The sequence below is a fragment of the Sinocyclocheilus grahami genome, unplaced genomic scaffold (assembly GCF_001515645.1).
Source record: "Sinocyclocheilus grahami isolate Dianchi unplaced genomic scaffold, SAMN03320097.WGS_v1.1 scaffold767.1, whole genome shotgun sequence".
Classification (NCBI taxonomy): Eukaryota; Metazoa; Chordata; class Actinopteri; order Cypriniformes; family Cyprinidae; genus Sinocyclocheilus; species Sinocyclocheilus grahami.
Genome location: NW_015505946.1, coordinates 439,889 through 461,655, shown reverse-complemented (window position 1 = coordinate 461,655; position 21,767 = coordinate 439,889). Strand labels below are relative to the sequence as shown.

Genomic DNA, 21,767 nt, shown 5'->3' with positions numbered 1-21,767 from the left:
GAGTGCTAGAGTTAGAGGGTCAAATAAAGATGGAAGAGATGTGTTTGTAGCCAATTCTTAAAGATGGCTAAGGTCATTCCACCAGGAGGGAACATTTAATTTAAAAGTCCGTAAAAGTGATTTTGTGCTTCTTTGGGATGGCACAATAAAGCGAAATTCACTTGCGGAATGCAAGCTTCTAGAGGGTACATAAGCCTGAAGTAATGAATTTAGGTAAAGGGGTGCAGAGCCAGAGGTGGTTTTATAGGCAAACATCAATGCCTTGAATTTTATTCGAGCAGCTATTGGTAGCCAGTGCAAATTGATAAACAGAGGTGTGACGTGCACTCTTTAAAACATGGCTCATTAAAAATTAATCTGGCTGCTGCGTTCTTGATTAATTGTAAAGGTTTGATAGAACTGGCTGGACGACCTGCCAAGAGAGCATTGCAATAGTCCAGCCTGGACAGAACAAGAGCTTGAACAAGGAGTTGTTGAAGCATGTTCCGAAAGAAAGGGCCTGATCTTCTTGATGTTGAATAAAGCAAATCTGCAGGACCGGACAGTTTTAGCAATGTGATCTGAGAAAGTAAGCTGATCATCAATCATAACTCCAAGGTTTCTGGTTGTTTTTGAAGGAGTTATGGTTGATGAGCCTAACTGGATGGTGAAATTGTGATGTAACGATGGGTTTGCTGGAACCACAAGCAGTTCTGTCATGGCAAGGTTGAGATGAAGGTGATGATCCTTCATCCAGCAAGAAATGTCTGTTAGACAAGCTGAGATGCGAGCAGCTATTGTCGGATCATCAGGATGGAATGAGAGGTAGAGTTGAGTGTCATCAGCATAGCAGTGGTATGAAAAGCCATGTTTCTGAATGACAGAACCTAATGAGGCCATGTAGACAGAGAAGAGAAGTGGTTCAAGAACTGAGCCCTGAGGCACACCAGTAGTTAGATGTTGCGACTTGGACACCTCACCTCTCCAAGATACCTTGAAGGACCTATCTGAGAGGCAAGACTCAAACCACTGGAGTGCGGTTCCTGAGATGCCCTTTGCCAATAGGGTTGACAGGAGGATCTGGTGGTTAACCGTGTCAAAAGCAGCGGACAGATCCAGCAAGATAAGTATTTGTTAGGATTGTGCTGCCTATAGTGTGTGAAACGTGGTTTGCGAGTGGTAGTGATAGTAGGGATCTGGAAACACATAGTAAGAATTGGTTATAAAAACTGAAACAGAAGTGAAACAAGTAGTATGTTATTTGATGTTTGACTTCTTTCACTGAATTGGTAAACATAATAATAATAAAATCTTAAGACAGAACTTCTATGAAGGTAAAGTTTTCTCACCGGCCACTCTGTGATGTCATCAGGCCAAACATGGGGTCCTGATGAGGCTGGCTCTTCACAAGTCCTGCTCCCAGCATGGATTGCAAAAAAACAAAACAATATTTTTAAAAAATGCTCCAACATTTCCTCACAAAATGAGAGATATTTCACTGAAAGATACCTTGGGTCCTGATGACAGACTGCAAGTGAAGATGTCACCATGTCTACATTCTCTTTGTTCCATTTTATAAATGTTGCTAAAGTCTCCTATTATCAGAAAAGAGCAAAAATATATTTAGCAGTCATTTAATTCTCTTAAAGAGAAAGCACCAAAATCAAGACATCTTTATACTTTCAGGTCATAATGAATTAAAGTAATTAAAAGTTATGCTCAGCTTGATTCCTCTAGGTGGTAGACATGAGCTTTGTTTGAAATTTATGACTAATTAATCTTCACTACAGTACTCTAGATACCAACCCTCTACGGACATCTTGGCAATTGAATCACCATTGGCTAGTAAATTTTTTTGTTTACTCCCCAGACTGAAATACTATACTATACTATACTATACTATACATATATATATAAATAAATATAAATATAAATATATATATATATAAAGTTATGCCATTTTACAAACATATATAATGTTTGTAAAATGGCACAGCTTTTTAAATATCTGAACGTACACTCTTAATATCAGTAAGTCAAGCAGTCAAGCATTATAATATGATAATCAAGTATTATTTAATAATAGAAGTTTAGTAATTAGAATTAAAATTTGATAACCATGAGCCTGGTGCTGGTGCTTTTTTTGGTCATTCAGTGTTCCTGTAAAAAAAAAACGAATAATAACGAAACAATAATTAAAAAAAAAACGAACAATAATACTGATAAGATATTATTATTATACGAATTCTACTAATAAGAACAATATAAAAACGCACTAAGGATTAATGAGCTACTGGATTCATGAATATTAATCAGGTTGTGTGCGTTTGCTCGAACTGATTCGCTGAAATCAAAACAGGGACGATAATAGGTAAGCACCAGCCAATGAGATTATCGTTTGCGCATTAGTTCCGCCTACTACAGGAAAACCGGGCAGTTCTTAAAAGCTGAAGAATTCCAAAGGAACTCCATTATTTTTTACAGGAAAGTACAACAAAGTATATCGTTTACATGTAGCGCATCAATTCTGCATGTTATGTAAGACTCTCGCTCGCTCTCGCTCTTTGCGCGTGTGAGAGAAAGCGACGGCGAGTCGTGCACCTTCACACTAGAGTTTACGTTACGCCAAATACACAAACACAGGTGCGCTACGCATCCATTCAAATGAACTGAAAAATATCACGGATCGCTTGACGGATAGTGAAACTCTGAAGCGCTCAGTCAGAGTGTTCTGTGAGTGAAAATATATCTGTGCTAATCATATACTCAGCATCCAACTCACACACTGGTGAGTAAAATCTGAGAATTTATTAGCCATTGGCTAATATTAGACATTATTTAGTCGCCCAGAGTGAAGATTTAGTCGCATATGCGAGCGATTTACTCGCAATGTAGAGGGTTGGATTCACAACTGCTTTGTTGTTTGTGTATACATACAGTAAGATTATGTGCAGGTGTGCATGTGGAGTGTTTATATATGTATATGACACAGTCAAGTCAAGTCACCTTTATTTGTATAGCTCTTTATAAAATACTGATTGTGTCAAAGCAGCTTTACAGTGTCAAAGAGGAAAATAGTTAGTCAATAATTGACAATAACAAAGAGTCATTTTTCAGCTAAAGTAATTTCATTGATGATTCAGTGATGTCATCATCCAGTTCATCTTTCTTCCAATAATGTTTGCGCAATCAGTCAAGCATCCCCAACTAAGCAAGCCAAAGGCGACAGTGGCAAGGAACCAAAACTCTATAGGTGACAGAAATGGAGAAAAAACCTTGGGAGAAACCAGGTTCAGTCGGTGGGCTAGTTCTCACAGGTTTAAGATTGTTTATTATTGTTCATGTATATATATGGGTGTGTGTGTGTACTTATACCGAGCAGTCATCACTCTGGGTCTGTACACATCCAGAACCATCGTTCTGTACACAGCAGCCGGACTCTCTCTCTAGATCTTTGGCCTGCTGTGCTAGCTTCGTTATTTGACTGTCTCGTCTGATGCATGGAGAAAACTTTGCTCCCAAGTGGATTAGATCCTCCTATGGAACAAAGAACACAGTAGAACTAACAGTGTAACAACAGTAGAACAGCTGAATATTTCACCCTAAGAACCATAGTCATTGTTCCCACATTAATATAATTATGCTTTCATCAGGCAAAAATTATCTTCCATAGAATCTTCCATATCAAATATCAGATTCTCAATTTTATATCTGTATAAGATGAGTATCAGATTCTATGTTTTTTATATGTTTTCTATATCAGATTCTTCAAGTTTTTTTCTCCAAAGTTTGCATGGCTGTAACTTAAGAAGTATTAAAGATATCTTAATATCCTTTTAGATTTCAAGTTTTAACACATTTTTTTTTCATCTTCTTTTTTAAGGCCCTATATGGTTCACTTACAGAGATATTGGAATCTAAATATGGCTCCAGGAGTAAATTGTTAAATCATACACATTTTCAGTGGTCAAAAAACAAATGTTGGTCACTTTGCATTCAGCTGACACTTTTTTCTCTTAAAGAGGAAAGTCTGAAGAACAAATCATGTTGAAACTAGAAATGTATCTTGTTTCCTTCTATCAAAACAATTGCATAGTTCATACCTGTCTTAGTGCCATAAATATTCTTTTGTAAATTTGTGTGTCTGTAACTCAAGAAGTATTACATGGGTTACATGCGATGGTGCCGCAGACGGCAGCCTCAGTGTTTGGCTCTCCAGTGTTTGTACTGTTTTTGTTCGTTTTTCCTGTTTTTTGTTTCTCAAACACGATCAGTTTTACCAGGGATGAGCTGCTGAACATTCGGCAGAACACACCACACAATCTTCTACCAGATTTCGTTTATTCGGACGTTTTGCTGAACGTTGTAGTCGGTGGAGCTGCTGCGCTGATCAAGCGCTTCAGGACGCGCAGATGAGGGAAGAGAGCCGGCGTGCTCATGAAGCTCAGGAAGCGCGGATTCAGAACGTCGTTGCCGAGCATCCATATGGCGAATCTCCGCTCTCTACCCAACAAAACGGACAAACTTCTTCTGCTCTCCCGGACAAATAAGGATTTTTCACACTCTGCTGCTCTGTTTCATGGAAACCTGGCTGAATGATGCCATTCCGGACAGTGTGTTGAGTCTCCCGGGCTTTCAGCTGTTTAGAGCAGATCGCCACGCAGAATCAATGGGGAAATCGCGCGGCGGCGGGACATGTTTTTACATCAACAAAAGGTGGTGTACAGATGTTACAGCGTTAAAGAAGATGTGCTGTTCCGATCTAGAAGTGCTTTTCATTAACTGTAAGCCGTTCTATTCACCGCGGGAGTTTCACTCGTTCATTCTCGTGAGTATTTACATTCCTCCGCAAGCACACATGAGCTCAGCTTTACAGAAACTCGCTGATCTGATCACAGAGACAGAACAACAACACCCGGACTCTGTTTTAATCATTCTCGGGGACTTTAATAAAGCAAATCTTTCCCGTGAACTGCCAAAATACAGACAGCATATTACATGTCCCACCAGAGACAGTAGTATACTGGACCATTGTTACTCCACAATAAAGGATGCATATCGCTCGGTCCCCAGAGCAGCTGTAGGACTCTCTGACCACTGCCTGGTTCATCTTATACCGACCTACAGGCATAAACTTAAATCTGCTAAACCTGTAGTAAAGTCTGTAAAGAGGTGGACCAACGAAACAGAGCAGGCATTGCAAGCCTGTTTCGACTGCACTGATTGGAGTGTTTTTGAAGCAGCCACCAACGATCTGGACGAGCTCACGGAATCTGTAACATCATATATCAGTTTCTGTGATGACATGTGCATCCCTACCAGGACTCATTTAACATTCAACAATGATAAGCCATGGTTTACAGCAAAACTTCGTCATCTTCGTCAGGCCAAAGAGGACGCCTACAAAAGGGGGGACAGAGTCTTGTACAATCAGGCCAGAAACACACTGAATAAGGAGATTAGAGTGGCCAAGAGGAACTACGCTAAAAAACTAGAACACCAGTTTTCTGCGAATGAGCCTGCATCAGTGTGGAAAGGCCTGAAGGACATCACCAACTACAAGACACCATCCCCCAGCACTGAGGCCAATCAACAACTTGCTGAAGACCTGAATGAGTTTTACTGTAGATTTGAAACTCCCAGTCTAACACCCCACACCCGCTCTGAACATCTCTCCACACAACCATCAACACCTCCTGCAACCCTCCTCTCCCCCACTTCTACGTTTCAGATCAGTGAGGATGATGTGCGCCAGGTCTACAGAAAGAACAAGAGAAGAAAAGCACCAGGCCCAGACGGTGTGACACCAGCCTGTCTGAAAACCTGCGCTGACCAACTGGCCCCCATCTTCTCACAGATCTTCAACAGATCACTGGAGCTCATACCACACCTGTACATACAATTTATTCTTTTTTTTGTGGTTTATATTTATGCATGTGTATTTTATTCACATCTCATTTTTATTATCTGTGTGTTGTTGTTGTCTCCATGTACTGGAAGCTTGTGTCACTATAACAATTTCCTTGTATGTGCAAACATACTTGGCAATAAAGCTCTTTCTTGATTCTGATTAAAAATCTTAATAAACAATTATTTTGTAATATTAATTTTTAAGCCATATATAGTTAATTCCCACAGATATGGGGATCCCAATGTGACTCAATGTCCAATTTGTAATGTCCAAGTTGAAAACCAAATGTCAGTCACTTTGTATACAGCTGATACTTATTGTATTTAAAGGGGAATGTCTGAAGAATAAATAATGTTGAAACTAGAATTGTATCTTGTTTCCCTCTATCAAAACAGTTACACAGAACACACGTCTGAGTGCTAAAAATGCACTGAAATTGTCAAGTTGAGGCACATTAACTTGCTCAAAGTAGTCTATTCATAAGATTCTACATTTGAATCAGTTTCAGGTATATTTGTAAGAAGGGATTTTGTTACTTTTAAAAGCTTCTGAATCTACAAAGAGTTCAAACATGCAGTATTGTAACTATGTTTGAAACAACTCCCTTGCCTTATAGGGAAGTGTGGTTGCTATTCCCATTCCCATTGTTTTCAATAAACCAAGATTTGCCACACCTGGAATAAGTATGCAACATGTGAAGCATAGTCATAGACCAAGTAGTATCCACTGCTAAGCGGCATATTTGGCAGAATCACAGATAGTAAGTCAAACTTTGACTCATTTAAGGTCTCTCACATTCACTTTGTGTCTACAAAACCACACTATTGTAGCACATGCAGAATGAGACCTGGCATTGTCTTGATCTAACAACCATGGAATTCCCATGAAAGATGTCATCTTGATGGCAGTATGTGTCTCTGTACAATTCCAATATATGCCTCCATGTCAATGGCACCTTCGCACATATGACAGTCACCCATGCCATTTGCTCTGCGGCACCCCCATACCATGACAGACGTGTGCTTTTGCATCTGTCACTGATAAAAGTCTGGATGATCCCTTTGGTCTTTGGGATTGAGAACTCAACACCCATTTTTCCCAAAACAAGTTGAAAGGTGGACTCATCTGACCACAGCACACATTTCCACTTTAGTGTTTTTGACTATCTGAGGTGAGCTCTGGCCCAGACAACCCTGCGGCATCACTGCATAGAACTGATGTTTAGCTTTTCCTAGAGTAAAAGAGATTCAAGTTGCATTTATTGATGCAGCGGCAGACTGTGTTAGGTGACAGCGGTTTTCCAAAGTACTCCTGAGCCCCTGTGGCTATATTTAACACTGCAGCATGATGGTTTCTTATGCAATGCCATCTGAGGGCTCAAATGTCATGCACATTCAACTGAGGTTTCCTGCTTTGCCCTACACAGACTGAGATTTCTCTGGATTCTCTGAATCTTTTAACAATATTATATATGGTAGTTGGTGAAAGACCTAAATTCTTTATGATTCTGCATTGAGAAATTGGATTTTTGATTTGTTTGACACTTTTCTCATGAATTTGGCACAAAGTGATGAGCCGTGATCCAGCTTTGCTTGCAAAAATCTGAGATGCTCCTTTTATACCCAAACATGATACTCTCACCTATTACCAATTCACCTGCTTACTGTGAACTGTTTCAAAAGAGTTTAATTTGGATATTATATAACCTTTTCACTTTTTTTTTTGACTCTGTCCTAACTTTTTTGGAGTGTGTTTCAGCCACTGTTTCATTACAAAATACATTTAAGTTGGTCAGTGAAAACTTTGGAAATCTTTTCTTTGTACTTTTGTCAATTAAATCACAGATTCTTGATTTTATTGCATTTTACAAAACGTCCCAAGTTTTCTGGAATTGGGGTTGTACATTCCTAAACCCTAGGTTACTGTAATTATTTGCATACTTCACTGAAAATTTTTTTTTTCATTCATCCAATAAAAAATGTAGGCCCTAAGAGCAAGTTATTTATTTTTCATGGGCTCAAGTTAAAAAATATAGATGTGAATCATTACCCTAATTTTTTTTAATTGGATGAATGAAACATTTTTTTCAGTGTTGCAATGTCAACATTCATGACTAGATAAACACAAATTCACAATAGGTTTTAATCCACTAAAAATGGGTAGGATTCAACAATTTGGACTTTGAGTCATATTGGGATCCCCATATCTCTGGGACTGAACCATACAGGGCTTAAAAAAATTATTTCAAAAGAAATATTTTGTAGGAACCAGAATGTAAAATCATATTACAATCTTTAATACTTCTAGAGTTACAGGCATCCAGACTTTTGGGGGGGAAAGCACATTTTCTTGGCACTTTGACAAATATGTTCTATGCAATTTTCTTGATAGAGGCAAACAAGATACACTTCTAATTTCAATATTATTTGTTCTTCAGACATTGTTCTTTAAATACAAATAGTATCAGCTGTGTGTAAAGTGACCAACATTTGTTTTTCAACTACTGAAAATGGGTAGGTTTCAACAAATTGGACACTGAGTCACATTGGGCTCCCCATATCTCTGGGACTGAACAATATAGGGGCTTAAAGGGGTCCTATTATGCTCTTTCACTTTTTTAATTTTAGTCAGTGTGTAGTGTGTATGTTTGGGCATAAAAAAAATCTTCAAACTTACGAATCTCAAAGTCCACTCCAAAGGGAGATATTTCGTTTTTAAAAAAATCTCTTTTCAAGAACTATAACGAACGGCTTGTTTGGACTACAGCGTTTGTTTTCCGGGTTTTGTGATATCACAAAGCGGCCCATTAGAATATCATTAAAATAATTCCTGCCTACGTAAATTCAAATGGTTGGGGAGTGGGGAGGGGTGAGGTCGTGGTTAGAATGCTTGGTTGAGTGCATCAGACAAGACGACGAAGTGCTGCTGTAGCCTCAAGTTTTCGCAAGTTATTCCACATGCACCCAAATAATTATGTATGTAAATATGCATGTTACAATTATGAAAATGTTTTAATAATAAATTGCTGACAGTACAATACTGGACAATAGCGATGTAACGATTCACTCAACTCGATTCGATTCGATTCACGATTTTGATTCCACGATTCGATTCGATTCACGATTTTTTATTATTATTTTTTTTTTTACAAAATTAGATTTAAGACAAATTATAAATTAAATGTGTCCTTTTATTATTGCTTGGACAAAATGCTGCACATTTCTTTGTGAAATTGAAATATAACACTATAATAATATACTAATATAGCACTTGCATATTATTGCTCTTTTGTTGGTTTTGATTGCTTCTATTGTCCTCATTTGTAAGTTGCTTTGGATAAAAGTGTCTGCTAAATAACAATTTAAATATAATGTAAATGTAAATAACAAAACTAAATTGCAATTTTAAAACAAGCCCCAAATCAAATAAATAACACAAATAAAAGAACTATCTTCATATAAACAAACTAAGGCTTTGTCTGTGCTCTTTCCATTTAAAATAAGAGATTAAAATGAATCATGATCCAAACAAAGATGTTGCATACATGCAACGAGCAGTTTTTAATCTAAATTGGATTGTATAATTTTGAAATTTGAAGCAAAAACAGAATGGTTTTGACAGTTTTGTGAAACTATATATAAAAATATCTGCATGAGACTCCTTTAACTTTATTAATTTTACTTTAACTTTATTAGTTTGTCATCTTTTGTCAAATTCTTTAAAAAAGTATATTTTATTTTTTTTAAATTAAAACGACAGAATAAGAATATGTAGAATAAGAAATATAAGTTACCAATCAAATGAAATCAGTATTAACAAAATTAATTTATAGAGGTGGCACAGAAGAACACATAAGTGGCTTGGTGTACTTTCAGACATTTAATGAGGCTCAGAAGTGGAATGAGTGCAATTAAAGCCATAAATTCATGATGATATTAATGTTTTAAATATAAAATTTTGAATATATAAATATTAAATAATTTAAATAACTGAAAAGATACTTTAAAAATTAAACTAAAACTGCCAGCAGGTGGCGACAAGTCTTATTTTTATCACTGAATCATTCATTCAATTGATTCGTTCGAACAGCTGATTCATTCAGGAATGAATCAAGTGACTGTATTTATGAATGGGTAATCATGAATCACTGACTCACTACATTCGTTTAGAAACGCACATTCATTCATAAATGAGACACCGCTGTGTTTGAATAGAGATGCGCAGCGGCTGAGCTGTGTCTTTGTTTTAAACTATTTTCGACGACGAAATAGAGCAAAGTCAGTCAATAGTGTTATAGTCAGACAATGTAAGTCACTTAATATTAGCTTCTTGTTTATTGAATTGTACAAACTCCCTTAAAAATCATTAAAAGCTGTCACTCGTCTAAGTTCATCTCGATCTCACATTTATAATCAACGAAGCTCTCTACACTGCGCAATTAATCTCTTATTTACACCCTATCTACACTTTGCTTATGAAAGGATTCGTGAGATATGTCTGTGATACATTACTCAACGCTGCAAAAACACGTAGAAACCTTTGAAGCTCCCCTGAGCGCAATCACAAGTATGATGATGATCTGATCAGTCGCACTGGTGCTCCTAAAAATTTCATAGTGGCACGCAGTAGTTTTCAGTCGCAAATGCAACTGAAATAGTCGCACTGTAGAGCCCTGCATCTGAACTTTTCTAAAGACAGCAAGTTCCCCTCAGACATGGATTCATAAACTACCCCTAAATGAATCGATTTTCAACCGGCTCGTGGTTAATCGTTACATCCCTACTGGACAATGATGCAATCTGCAGAATTTACACTTCAATTATGAGACTACAGTGTTTCCCATACATTGATTGCGGGTGTTTTTATATCACTGTATTCCTGAAGGAAACCGACTGTCTTCAGAAAATTGGATGTCATTTTCATTTAATCTTGCATGTAATGTCTGATAAAGCAGTGTTTTTATGTACAGCCGTTACCGGGGAAACCTTGATCTCTACCACTCCAACAGCGCCTCCTGCTGGCAGAGAATGAGTTTGCATCTATATGCCGCCTGGGAAACACTGGACTATGATATAAATAAATTCAACTGTATAACAGTTTCACTGCAATTCATGTTATAATGTTAGAATTAAATAACAATAAAAATAATACATATGCACTTATCTGTACATAGCAAATGCAGTTATTTTTAAGCGGTTGTTGACATCCTATCTAAAACGTGATTTAGCTAAAAAAAAAACAACAACAAAGTTACCATTCTAATATGTCTTGCAATATCCGTGCATGCAAAGGTTCTGCGCGATCCTCTTGTTCAATATTCTCTGGGTCTGAATCCGGCTCAAATTGATATGGCAATATTGTATGGAATTACATTTCTGCCTAAATTTTGCGCGCGAAAGATCATATTTTGAGCGCTCAAAAGTGCGTTTTTTGGAGTTTTGTGGAGAAAATGTTTGTCTCGCAAACAAGAAAGTATTTCGAACGCACGAAAATCAATTTTGCATTTAAAATAAGTTTTTGGATGTGTGCAGACTTTCTCTTTTGCGCGTGCAACATTTAACTAGCTTGCTCCCTTGATGCCCACCCTCAGTGCTCGCTAAATGCCAACGGCTCGCTTGCTCAACACAACCCATCGTTACAATGTGCCATAATTCCAGCCAATCAGAGACCGAGGCTGCTCAATTCTGATTGGCTGCCTTGACAACCAATCACAACATTTCTTGCTCGACAGCAGAAGAGGAAAAATACAGTGCATGCATAATTATTATGCAAGTTGATATTCTGATCATATTTTTTTCCAAGTACATTTTACCAATAATTATAACTACTATTAATCTTGTATTTAATCACTTAGAATATATATTATTGTTCATGAAGGCTGGAAGGGAAAAACGCCTTATATTCAGGTGTGCATAATTATTAAACAGGTCATCTTCTACAGATAAAATCTCGAGATGGACTAAAAATGATCTCCCAAAACTTACTGCCAGATTCTGGAAGATAAATTCTTCAAACAGTGGTACAAGAGGATGTGGTGCTCGTCCTTCAAGGGTCACTCTCAACTTATCTGTCTATAAAGCCTATATACAGTGGGTACGGAAAGTATTCAGACCCCCTTAAATTTTTCACAATTTGTTATATTGCAGCCATTTGCTAAAATCATTTAAGTTAATTTTTTTTCCTCAATGTACACACAGCACCCCATATTGACAGAAAAACACAGAATTGTTGACATTTTTGCAGATTTATTAAAAAAGAAAAACTGAAATATCACATGGTCCTAAGTATTCAGACCCTTTGCTGTGACACTCATATATTTAACTCAGGGGCTGTCCATTTCTTCTGATCATCCTGGAGATGGTTCTACACCTTCATTTGAGTCCAGCTGTATTTGATTAGAAAAATTTAAGGGGGTCTGAAGACTTTCCGTACCCACTGTATATATATATATAAATCAGTCTTCAAGTATTTGACTACACTTCAGTATGTTATTCTTATTAAGTAGTGGTCATTTTTTAGGATTCTATACTTAACCTAAGTCTCGGAGAACCTGACACCTTGTACTTCTTGAGACTCCAGGTAGGCTGCAGTTCTGGAAGATGGTGGCACTGGAGACTAAATGGTTCCTGGTGATTTCACACCTAATTCTTCACCTTAATTCCTAATTCCTTTGCAGATAACATGCATTTTTTCTTCTCCACATGTTTTTGACTGACCCTGCTGACCCACTGAGCATTTTGCTGTCCAATGGTTATGCACTCACTTTGCAATTTCTAGTATTTTATTAGTTTTGAATATTTCTCATGGGCATTTAATAATTTTTTACTTTCAGTCTGAGTTAAATCTCTTTTTTGGCTCATTTTATCTGTAAAAGGAAATCTGCTTAATAATTATGCACACCTGAATACTTCAGCCTTCAGCCTTCATGAATAATTATATATAAATTATTAAATACAAGATTAATAGTAATTATTAAGATCGATGTCGTTTGGAATTGGTAAAATGTGCTTGGAAAAATTATGATCAGAATATCAACTTGCATAATAATTATGCATGCACTGTATTTTTCCTGCTGTCGTGGTAATGCAAGAAATTTTGTGAATGGTTGTCAAGGCAGCCAATCAGAATTTAGCAGCCTCGTCTCTGATTGGCTGGAATTATGGCATATTGTAATGCTGGGTTGTGTTGAGCAAGCGAGCCGTTGGCATTTAGAGAGCACTGAGGGCGGGCATCAGGTGAGCAAGCTAGTGAAACGTTGCACGCGCAAAAGAGAAGGTCTGCACACATCCAAAAACGTATTTTAAATGCAAAATTGATTTTCGTGCGTTCGAAATACTTTCTTCTTTGCGAGACAAATATTTTCTCCACAAAACTCAGTTCGCGTGCGTGCAAAATGCACTTTTGCGTGCTCAAAATATGATCTTTCGCGCGCAGAATTTCGGCAGAAATGTAATTCCATAATATTGACGCCATCCTTAACAAAACCGGAGCAGACGGAACTTGCTGCTTTGGCAGTACTGAAACACTGTCTAAGCTGTTTGCCAATCACAACGCACTGGGACAGCTAACCAATCACATCACATTTAGTTTTTCATAAGGCGGGCCTTCATCAAACCTGGAACTAATCGAGCCGTTTGTGCCAGGATGGGGAGAAAGGTATTGTAATAATGTAAATGATGTAAAAAATAATGCGTTTTTCGAACCACAAAGCATGAGAGCATGTTCTAGAACACCCCCAATACAAATTCAAGACATTGTAAAAGAGCATAATAGGACCCCTTTAAAAATGAAGAGTCCAAGAGAAAAGTTTATTAAGAACCAGAATCTAAAATCATATTTAGATGTTTAATACTTCTTGAGTTACAGGCACGCAAACTTTGGAAAAATAATATTTATGGCACTCAGGCAGGTATTTTCTATACAATTGTTTTGATAGAGAGAAACAAAATACATTTCTAGTTTCAACATTATTTGTTCTTCAGACCTTCCTCTTTAAAAGAAAAAAGTAACAGCTGAATGCAAAGTGATCCACACTTGGTTTTTGACCACTGAAAATGTATCAAATTTAACAATTTACTCCTGGAGCCATATTTAGATATCTCTAATATCTCTGGAACTGAACAAAATAGGGCCTTAAAAATGAAGATTCCAAAAGGAAAGTTTAACACCTGAAATTTAAAAGAGCATTAATATATCTGTAATACTTCTTGAGTTACAGACATGAAAACTTTGGAGAAAAAAAACACAGGCACATAATGCAACAAAGATGACTTAAGTCAACAGATTTTACTAACAGACCTACCTATCTCTGGGGAAAAATAACATAATGAAGCTGGCATCTTTCTGAAGTAATTTTTACCCCCCTGTAATTTGGCTCCGGATCTCGGGTGAAAATTGTCATTTTGACCCCACTCTACAAAATAGTGGATTACTCAGTAAATATACATCTGTGACATTTAATATCTTTGCTTCCATCACCTTTCCCCTCCACTTTACAGCTTACCAAACCCACTTATTTCAAATTTTTTTCAAAACTGCAGTGAAAAATATCCATACTGACATAGGGGGTTTCATGACCATTTAGCAGAGACAAGAACGGGGCAATTAGGTCCTATGACAAACCTTGTCCCTTACGTGACTCATGGCTGGAGGTAGCAAATAAACAAGCATAAGGCTTTATGTAAGCATCTATACTCAAGAAAAACTGTTATCAGCTCGTTCACGACTGTTGCATAATGACTTTGTTCGGGTGCATACTTACACATAAGCTGACGCTGTTTGTTTACAAGTGAGAGTGAAGACTCGTGTGCAGACCTTCACCAGCAGTACCAACGTCTTAAACTCACAACTTAAAAGTTACAATGGCTGATGATTTCGATGTGAAAGAGGATGACATAGAATTTTATGCTGTGAGGTTTTTTTATGCTGTGAATTTTTACGTTGTGAGCTTTAAAGTTTGGTACTGCTGGTCAAGGTCTGCACATGAGTCCTTACTCTCTGCTGGAAGCAAACCGTGTCAGCTTACATGTGAGTATGTGCCCACACATACGTCATTATGTGATGGGAAGTTTCACCTAAAAATCTTCTTTACTGTTCTCTGAAGAAAAAAAGACCTACATCTTGAATGGCCTGAGGGCAAGTAAATTAAAGCTGCAGTCCGTAAGTTTTGCCTTTTTGTCGCCATCTCTGTTTGAAAACCTGGAATTGCAGCTGTGTGTGGAATTATCTAGCTTGCGTGGGTTGTGAGTCGGCACGGCTCCAGCGCGGATGAATCTAATGTTCTGAAGAGTATGTGTGGAAGTCAGTCACCGGTGATGAATGGATTTTTTCTGTACTTCGCAATCACAGATTCTAGCCTACTTCTTGGAATATGACCCAAATAAGAATTTTCACCAGATATTATCTTCTGAACAAGTAAGTAACAAGTCTGCCATGGTTGTTCTGACCAACTGAGGAAAAGAGCATTACCATAAATCTCGCTACCAATGGTGATTAAATCTAAAGCTCATATCACATCAGACCATTAAAATTATTATTATTGTCATACTTTATTCTCAAACGATTCATGTTAACAACATCAGCATTGGTGACTATGAGTATAGTGTGTATTAGCATGTAGATTTCAATTTCTGCACAGTCTAATCTAATTGTCATACTCTTCGAATTTCATATTAAGAAATTCTTTTAACACAAAAAGCAAATTATGCTTCCTTCGAACTGGTTTTCGTTAAAATACAAATCTTTGTAATCTCAGGCTATCTGTAATCAGAAGCACATTTATAACTGGAATATAATTTAATTTAATTCACATGTTTCATAAACACATAATCCTTTTTGGATTACAATCCGCCATCAAAATTATACATTTAATTATTCTGGCTGCTGTGAGAAAAGGCTATAAACGATCCGCCACCTGCAGGATCCTCACATGCGATAGCCTAGTAGCCGGGACAACTTCTTTATGTTTACAGACATGACGTAATGACGCAGCGGCATGCTCGAATTTCCCGCGAAAACCTACCCGTACCACTCAAATTAGAAAACATTATTATAAGCTAACCGTTGTGAATCGGGCTAAAGTATGGCAATAGTTTTGAACACTGGCTGGTTATGTACTTGCTCAAATATTGATTTCGGATCATTTTTAACCAAAAAAAAGTTACGGACTGCAGCTTTAACAGAACATTTTAATTTTTCGTTGAACCATCCCTTTAAGTTTGGATCGAAGTTTATGTTCCAGGTTTTTTTTAAATACTTTTTTGGAGATACCTACCTGTGATTTCTGAGTTTTTGGTTTTAAACTCCTGCATCTGGGTCATCGTTAATGTCTGTGTTGGTGTGTCATTACACATTTCATCCCGCACATAATGTAAACAAATGATTTTTGGTAGTACTACAGCACACCACGAGTGTATATTAGCAATTAGCATTTGTTGTTTGCTTTTGGGATATGATCTAATCTGGACCTGTGATGCGTGTCATCGGTTTTAACCAAATAGGCACTTTCTGTGTCACTTACAGAGCAAGGACCAATCCAGAAGTTCTCCTGCTGCACATGCTTCACACTCTCATAGATTCCTTTGTTTCTCAGTACCTAAAAGAGAGAGGAAAGAAAAGGGAACGAATAATGGGCAACCAAATATATTATAAACAGTTTTGTAATTGCTCCCACAATAGAAGCTATAACACAATACCAGAGCCGCCCTCACAGAGCATGACAGTGCTGCATAATGTCTGACATAATAGATGGAAAATAGATTATCATCATGGCTGTCTTAAACAGTGTAAAATTAACTGGGTGACTAAATGGGCTGTCGATTGCTTTCTGTCCCCTTATAACCTGTAATAATGTGACTGGTCTTTCCAGACCAGCAATTTAAAAAGTAATAGCTACCATGTGACAATATTACTTGTGAAAGCTGATTCAGTATAAACAATGCTTAAATCATAGATATACAGTGGGGCAAAAAAGTATTTAGTCAGCCACTAATTGTGCAAGTTCTCCCACTTAAAAAGATGAGAGAGGCCTGTAATTTTCATCATAGGTACTTAGCAAACTTGGTTATGACGACATTTTTTCTCAATAAATTAAGTGAGAACTATCTTTTGCTGAAATGTCTGATGTTTTCTCACAATATTATATATCATTTATAATAACCTTTCCTATAGTTGAGAGGACTCTTTTTGATATCTTACCAGTTGAGTGGTGGAATGTTGGGCAAAGCCTACAGGAGCAAATCCATATGTAATGCAGGACAGCAATGTTATGATAATATGCACAAAGGTAATCCAGTAGGTAAAATATGGCCTGACAAAAAGACAAATAATCATCAGAACGTTCTCTCAACAGTCTAAAAGCAACATCTAATTTTGACATGCTTCTGGTGGAGGAGCCTATCTGGTGTTCATAACTCACCGATGACTATGAAAATCTTCCAGTTGTTTCTGTACTTGGCTGCTAAGGCTGCGTCTATAGTGTCGGTTCAGCCAATTCCCCACCACACCCATACCATACTGACGCTTCTGCTTATCAAACGCAAAGTGCTTCACTTTGGAGGCAATTCGACCTCCACGACGAGAAGATTCTCTCTCAGAGGGGGTCACAGTTTTGGTGACATCCTTTTTTCCCCTGAAGACAAAGAAAAAAAAGGAATGGCAATATTAAAACAGATAAGTACTAAATATCTGCAAAAATGAAAAGCTACAGAATAGGCTACAGATCTGATTTCAAATTTCTGTGTTAAAGCATCAGGTTGGAAGATTTTCACAACTTACAAGTTGGGAAATGATATTCCCTCGCCCAAAGAAACATCTGCCAAATGACAAGAAGCTGATATAGGGGGTGACTCAAAAACATCATCTGCCATTGAATAAAGCTCCTCATGGACATCTACCTATGAAAGAGTGAAAGAGATACACACATTATATATACATATTCTGTTTTCAGATATATTGGCAGTGCAACTGCCTCTAACTTGAGCACTAGCAAAATTTTGGTGGAAAAGGAATGTGACACATTTACTGCCAACAGCTCACCAAAAGTAATTTGGTAACACTTTAGATTAGGAAACACAATTCACTATTAACTAGTTGCTTATTAGCATGCATATAGCATATTGACTGTTTATTAAAGGGGTCCTTATTGTGCTGTTTCACTTTTTGAATTTTAGTCAGTGTGTAGTGTGTATGTTTGGGCATTAAAAAGATCTTCAAATTTACGAATCTCAAAGTCCACTCCAAACGGAGATATTTCCTTTTTTTTTTAAATCCCTTTTCAAGAACTACAACGAATGACTCGTTTGGACTACAGCATTTGTTTTCCGGGCTTTATGATATCACAAAGCGGCTCATTAAAATATCATTACAAATAATTCCCGCCTACAGAAATTCAAATGGTTGGGGGGAGGGGAAGCTTTTCAAGAACTACAACGAATGACTCGTCTGGACAACAGCGATTGTTTTTTCGGGTTTTGTGATATCATTAAAATAATTCCCGCCTACGGAAATTCGAATGGTTGGGGGCATAGTTGCCAAGTCCAAAAATCCCAGGTCGCGGGTTGCGGTTTTTTGGGCTTATTTTAAAAAATATGGTTGCTTGTTAGGGAAATCTGACAAGCAACTTTGTTTCTTTACGTTCGCCGTATTCTCCAATGCATTGAATGACACTCTGTGTGCTCACAGTTAATAGCCAACCAGTGCAATAATATAAATGCTGCAGCATAATTTGCCAAATGTTCCGCCCCCTCCTCCCCCTCATTGGAGAAAATCACGTTAAAAAAGAAGGCACGTGACGCTGTAATCCAAGCGATGATAGAAGTAGACGTAGAGGAGTGGGATGACTTTCTTTTAGCCTATTTTTTTAATTTTTACAATGTTTTTGTAATGTATTCATTATCATGGGCTGTAATAAAAAACAAGTAGTCCTATACTAATAGTAAGAATAAATTTGAATAGCCTATATTTTAGTAGGCCATAAATATGTGGCTATGATACAGTTCCCCTTTCTGTAGCTTCTGTTTTTGCTTTTCAGATAAAAGAGTGGTTTCAGTTTAATATGTTCCAGGCTCATTTATTGGTAATAAATAATTGATAATAAATAATATTGATGATAATAAAAAAATAAAAAAATTGGGCTTGTTTTCGAAGCAGCGGTTGCTTAGTTATTTGTCTTGCGAGAGTTGGCAACAGTGGTTGGGGGGTGGGGAGGGGTGAGGTCGTGGTTAGAACGCTTGGTTGAGTGCATAGACGACGACAACGAAGAAGTGCTGCTGTAGCCTCAAGTTTTCGCAAGTTATTACACATGCACCTATCTGCATTACATGAATAATTATGCATGTAAATATGTATGTTACAATTATGAAAACTTTTTATAATAAATTGCTGACAATTATGTAATCGGCAGAATTTACACTTAAATTATGAGACTACAGTGTTTCCCATACACTGATTGCGAGTGTTTTTATATCACTGTATTTCTGAAGGAAACCGACTGTCTTCAGAAAATTGGATGTCATTTTCATTTAATCTTGCATGTAATGTCTGATAAAGCAGTGTTTTTTTGCTTTTTTGTGTACAGCCGTTACCGGGGAAACCTTGATCTCTACCACTCCAACAGCACCTCCTGCTGGCAGAGAATGAGTTTGCATCTATATGCCGCCTGGGAAACACTGGACTATGGTATAAATAAATTCAACTGTTTAACAGTTTCACTGCAATTCAGGTTATAATGTTAGAATTAAATAACAATAAAAATAATACATATGCACTTATCTTTACATAGTAAATGCAGTTATTTTTAAGCGTTTTTTTACATCCTATCTAAAACGTGATTTAGCCAAAAAACAACAACAAAGTTACCATTCTAATATGTCTTGCAATATCCGTGCGTGCAAAGGTTCTGCGCGATCCTCTTGTTCAATATTCTCTGGGTCTGAATCCGGCTCAAATTGATATGGCAATATTGACACCATCCTTAACTAAACCGGATCAGACGGAACTTGCTGCTTTGGCAAGGGGCGGGGCAGTACTGAAACACCGTCTAAGCTGTTTGCCAATCACAACGCACTGGGACAGCTAACCAATCACATCACATTTCGTTTTTCGGAAGGTGGGCCTTCATCAAACCCGGAACTAATCGATCCGTTTGTGCTAGTGATGGGAAGTTCGGCTCTTTTGGCTCGGCTCCCTTAGAAGAGCCGGCTCTTACGGCTCCCACATGGCTCTTTATTTAGTATCACTCTGAACCTTCTATTTTAGCCCAATTTAGCAATTGTGAATGGTTTGTGTGTTGGTAAGCAGTTTTCATAAAAGCTTTACTTTTATGCTTTTTTTTTTTGTTACAAAAAAAAAAATACACAGATACTATTATTTAACATTTTAATAAAACTTTAATTGAACACAGAACCACATCAGCAGCAGATTAGGAGTTTAAGTTAATTGTGAATATGAGTTTCCTTATCTAAAGTGTTACAAAGTATTTCTCTGCTAAATGTAAGCACTTGTGAAAAATAAGTAAACTTCGGCATACTTTTAAAAATTTATTAAAACAGTATTTACTATGGTAATAATATAGTAGAATATACTTAAATACAAACTGAATGTAATGATTACAAATATTTATTTGCAATTAAATGAAAATTTGTTATAGTTTAAATGTATATTAAATCCAGTTATTTGAACTCAAGTCCTTTTTAAGTGGGTCATTAAATCACTCTTAATTAAATCTAATCTTTATATGTAATTTCATAATTCTGTTGTTTTTGAAATATGGTTAAAGTGTACTGCCAAATTTACTGACAAGCATTTATGGTAACTCAAATATGTTTGAAGTTTGTGTCATGTATTTAAAATAGATTTGTAATTTCACATTTTTAATGGTTGCAATTTAGTACATTTTAAATATATTACCTTTAAATGTAATATTGAGTAATACAAAAATTATTCTTAGTTAAAATTACAATTACAATCAAGCACTTTACATGTGCTTTACCATGTTAATCAACATATCAAAATAAGTGTAACAACAAATGTTATTGAAACATAGATTTAAAATGTACTTTCAGGTAAACTAATTTGATATTACAAAGTGCACTTTTTAAAAAGAAAGAAAACGGTCATGAAAGTGTACACTTGCGTACCCTTTTATTTCAGTAATATTATATTATCTGCAAGTGCAGTTTAAAAAATATATATAATTAAGATTTGAAGTACACTACAAGGGTGCTTTCAGTACAATTAAGCACACTTCTCTTTCATTAGGGAGTGGAAAGTTTGGAGACAAAGACAGATAAATATACGCACCTTGCTAAAAAAAACTGAATCAGAGGTGTCTGCTGTATCCACAGTGTCGTCTTCGAGCCAGCTGGGCCGAGCAAAACTCCTCCTCTGAAATCCACGTCCACTCTGAGTGCCCTGTAGACCCTGTCGAACCTATAGTACCAGAACATGTCAGATTAGTACCACATGACACAACCTTACATATTCCAATAAAAATATAAGGAACAAACACACCTTAAGAAGGTTGGACGCAGCACGGAGGCTCATACGAGCCACCGATTCTCTTTTTCTCCGTGGCAAACGTGTGTAACCAGAGCGCTGGCTGGTGAACGAGCAGAGAGAGGTCACTCCTGGGGTCAAAGGAGGATATGCTGTATGGGGTGTCCTCGGTCGCTCGGACTCCTCATAACGAAACTGTCGCCCACGAGCCAAAGGATCAACAATCTTAAGCGAGACAGAGAGCAAGACAGGCTATGAATCAGTAGTGGTGCCACTAATTAAAAAAAAAGACACTAATTAAAAAAAAAAGACATACACATCCTAAGTCTTACGTAAATGTTATAATTAACTGACAAAATGTACTTAATATCTTAATAAAGGA

At 37.0% G+C, this 21,767-nt stretch overlaps 1 protein-coding gene across 3 annotated transcripts in view; it reads right to left on the bottom strand.

Moving 5' to 3' along the window:
- The window catches only part of LOC107561336 (inactive rhomboid protein 2), a 70,599-nt gene that overhangs the window by 13,803 nt on the left and 35,029 nt on the right, over positions 1-21,767 (bottom strand). For all 3 annotated transcript variants that reach the window (XM_016245760.1, XM_016245761.1, XM_016245762.1), the window contains 9 exons: positions 21,401-21,610; positions 21,191-21,319; positions 17,666-17,784; positions 17,307-17,519; positions 17,087-17,198; positions 16,410-16,484; positions 3,355-3,516; positions 1,489-1,574; positions 1,329-1,392 (listed from right to left, as the gene is read on the bottom strand). In XM_016245760.1, coding sequence (XP_016101246.1) covers positions 1,329-1,392; positions 1,489-1,574; positions 3,355-3,516; positions 16,410-16,484; positions 17,087-17,198; positions 17,307-17,519; positions 17,666-17,784; positions 21,191-21,319; positions 21,401-21,610 — 1,170 coding nt within the window. The remainder of the gene's footprint in view (positions 1-1,328; positions 1,393-1,488; positions 1,575-3,354; positions 3,517-16,409; positions 16,485-17,086; positions 17,199-17,306; positions 17,520-17,665; positions 17,785-21,190; positions 21,320-21,400; positions 21,611-21,767) is intronic.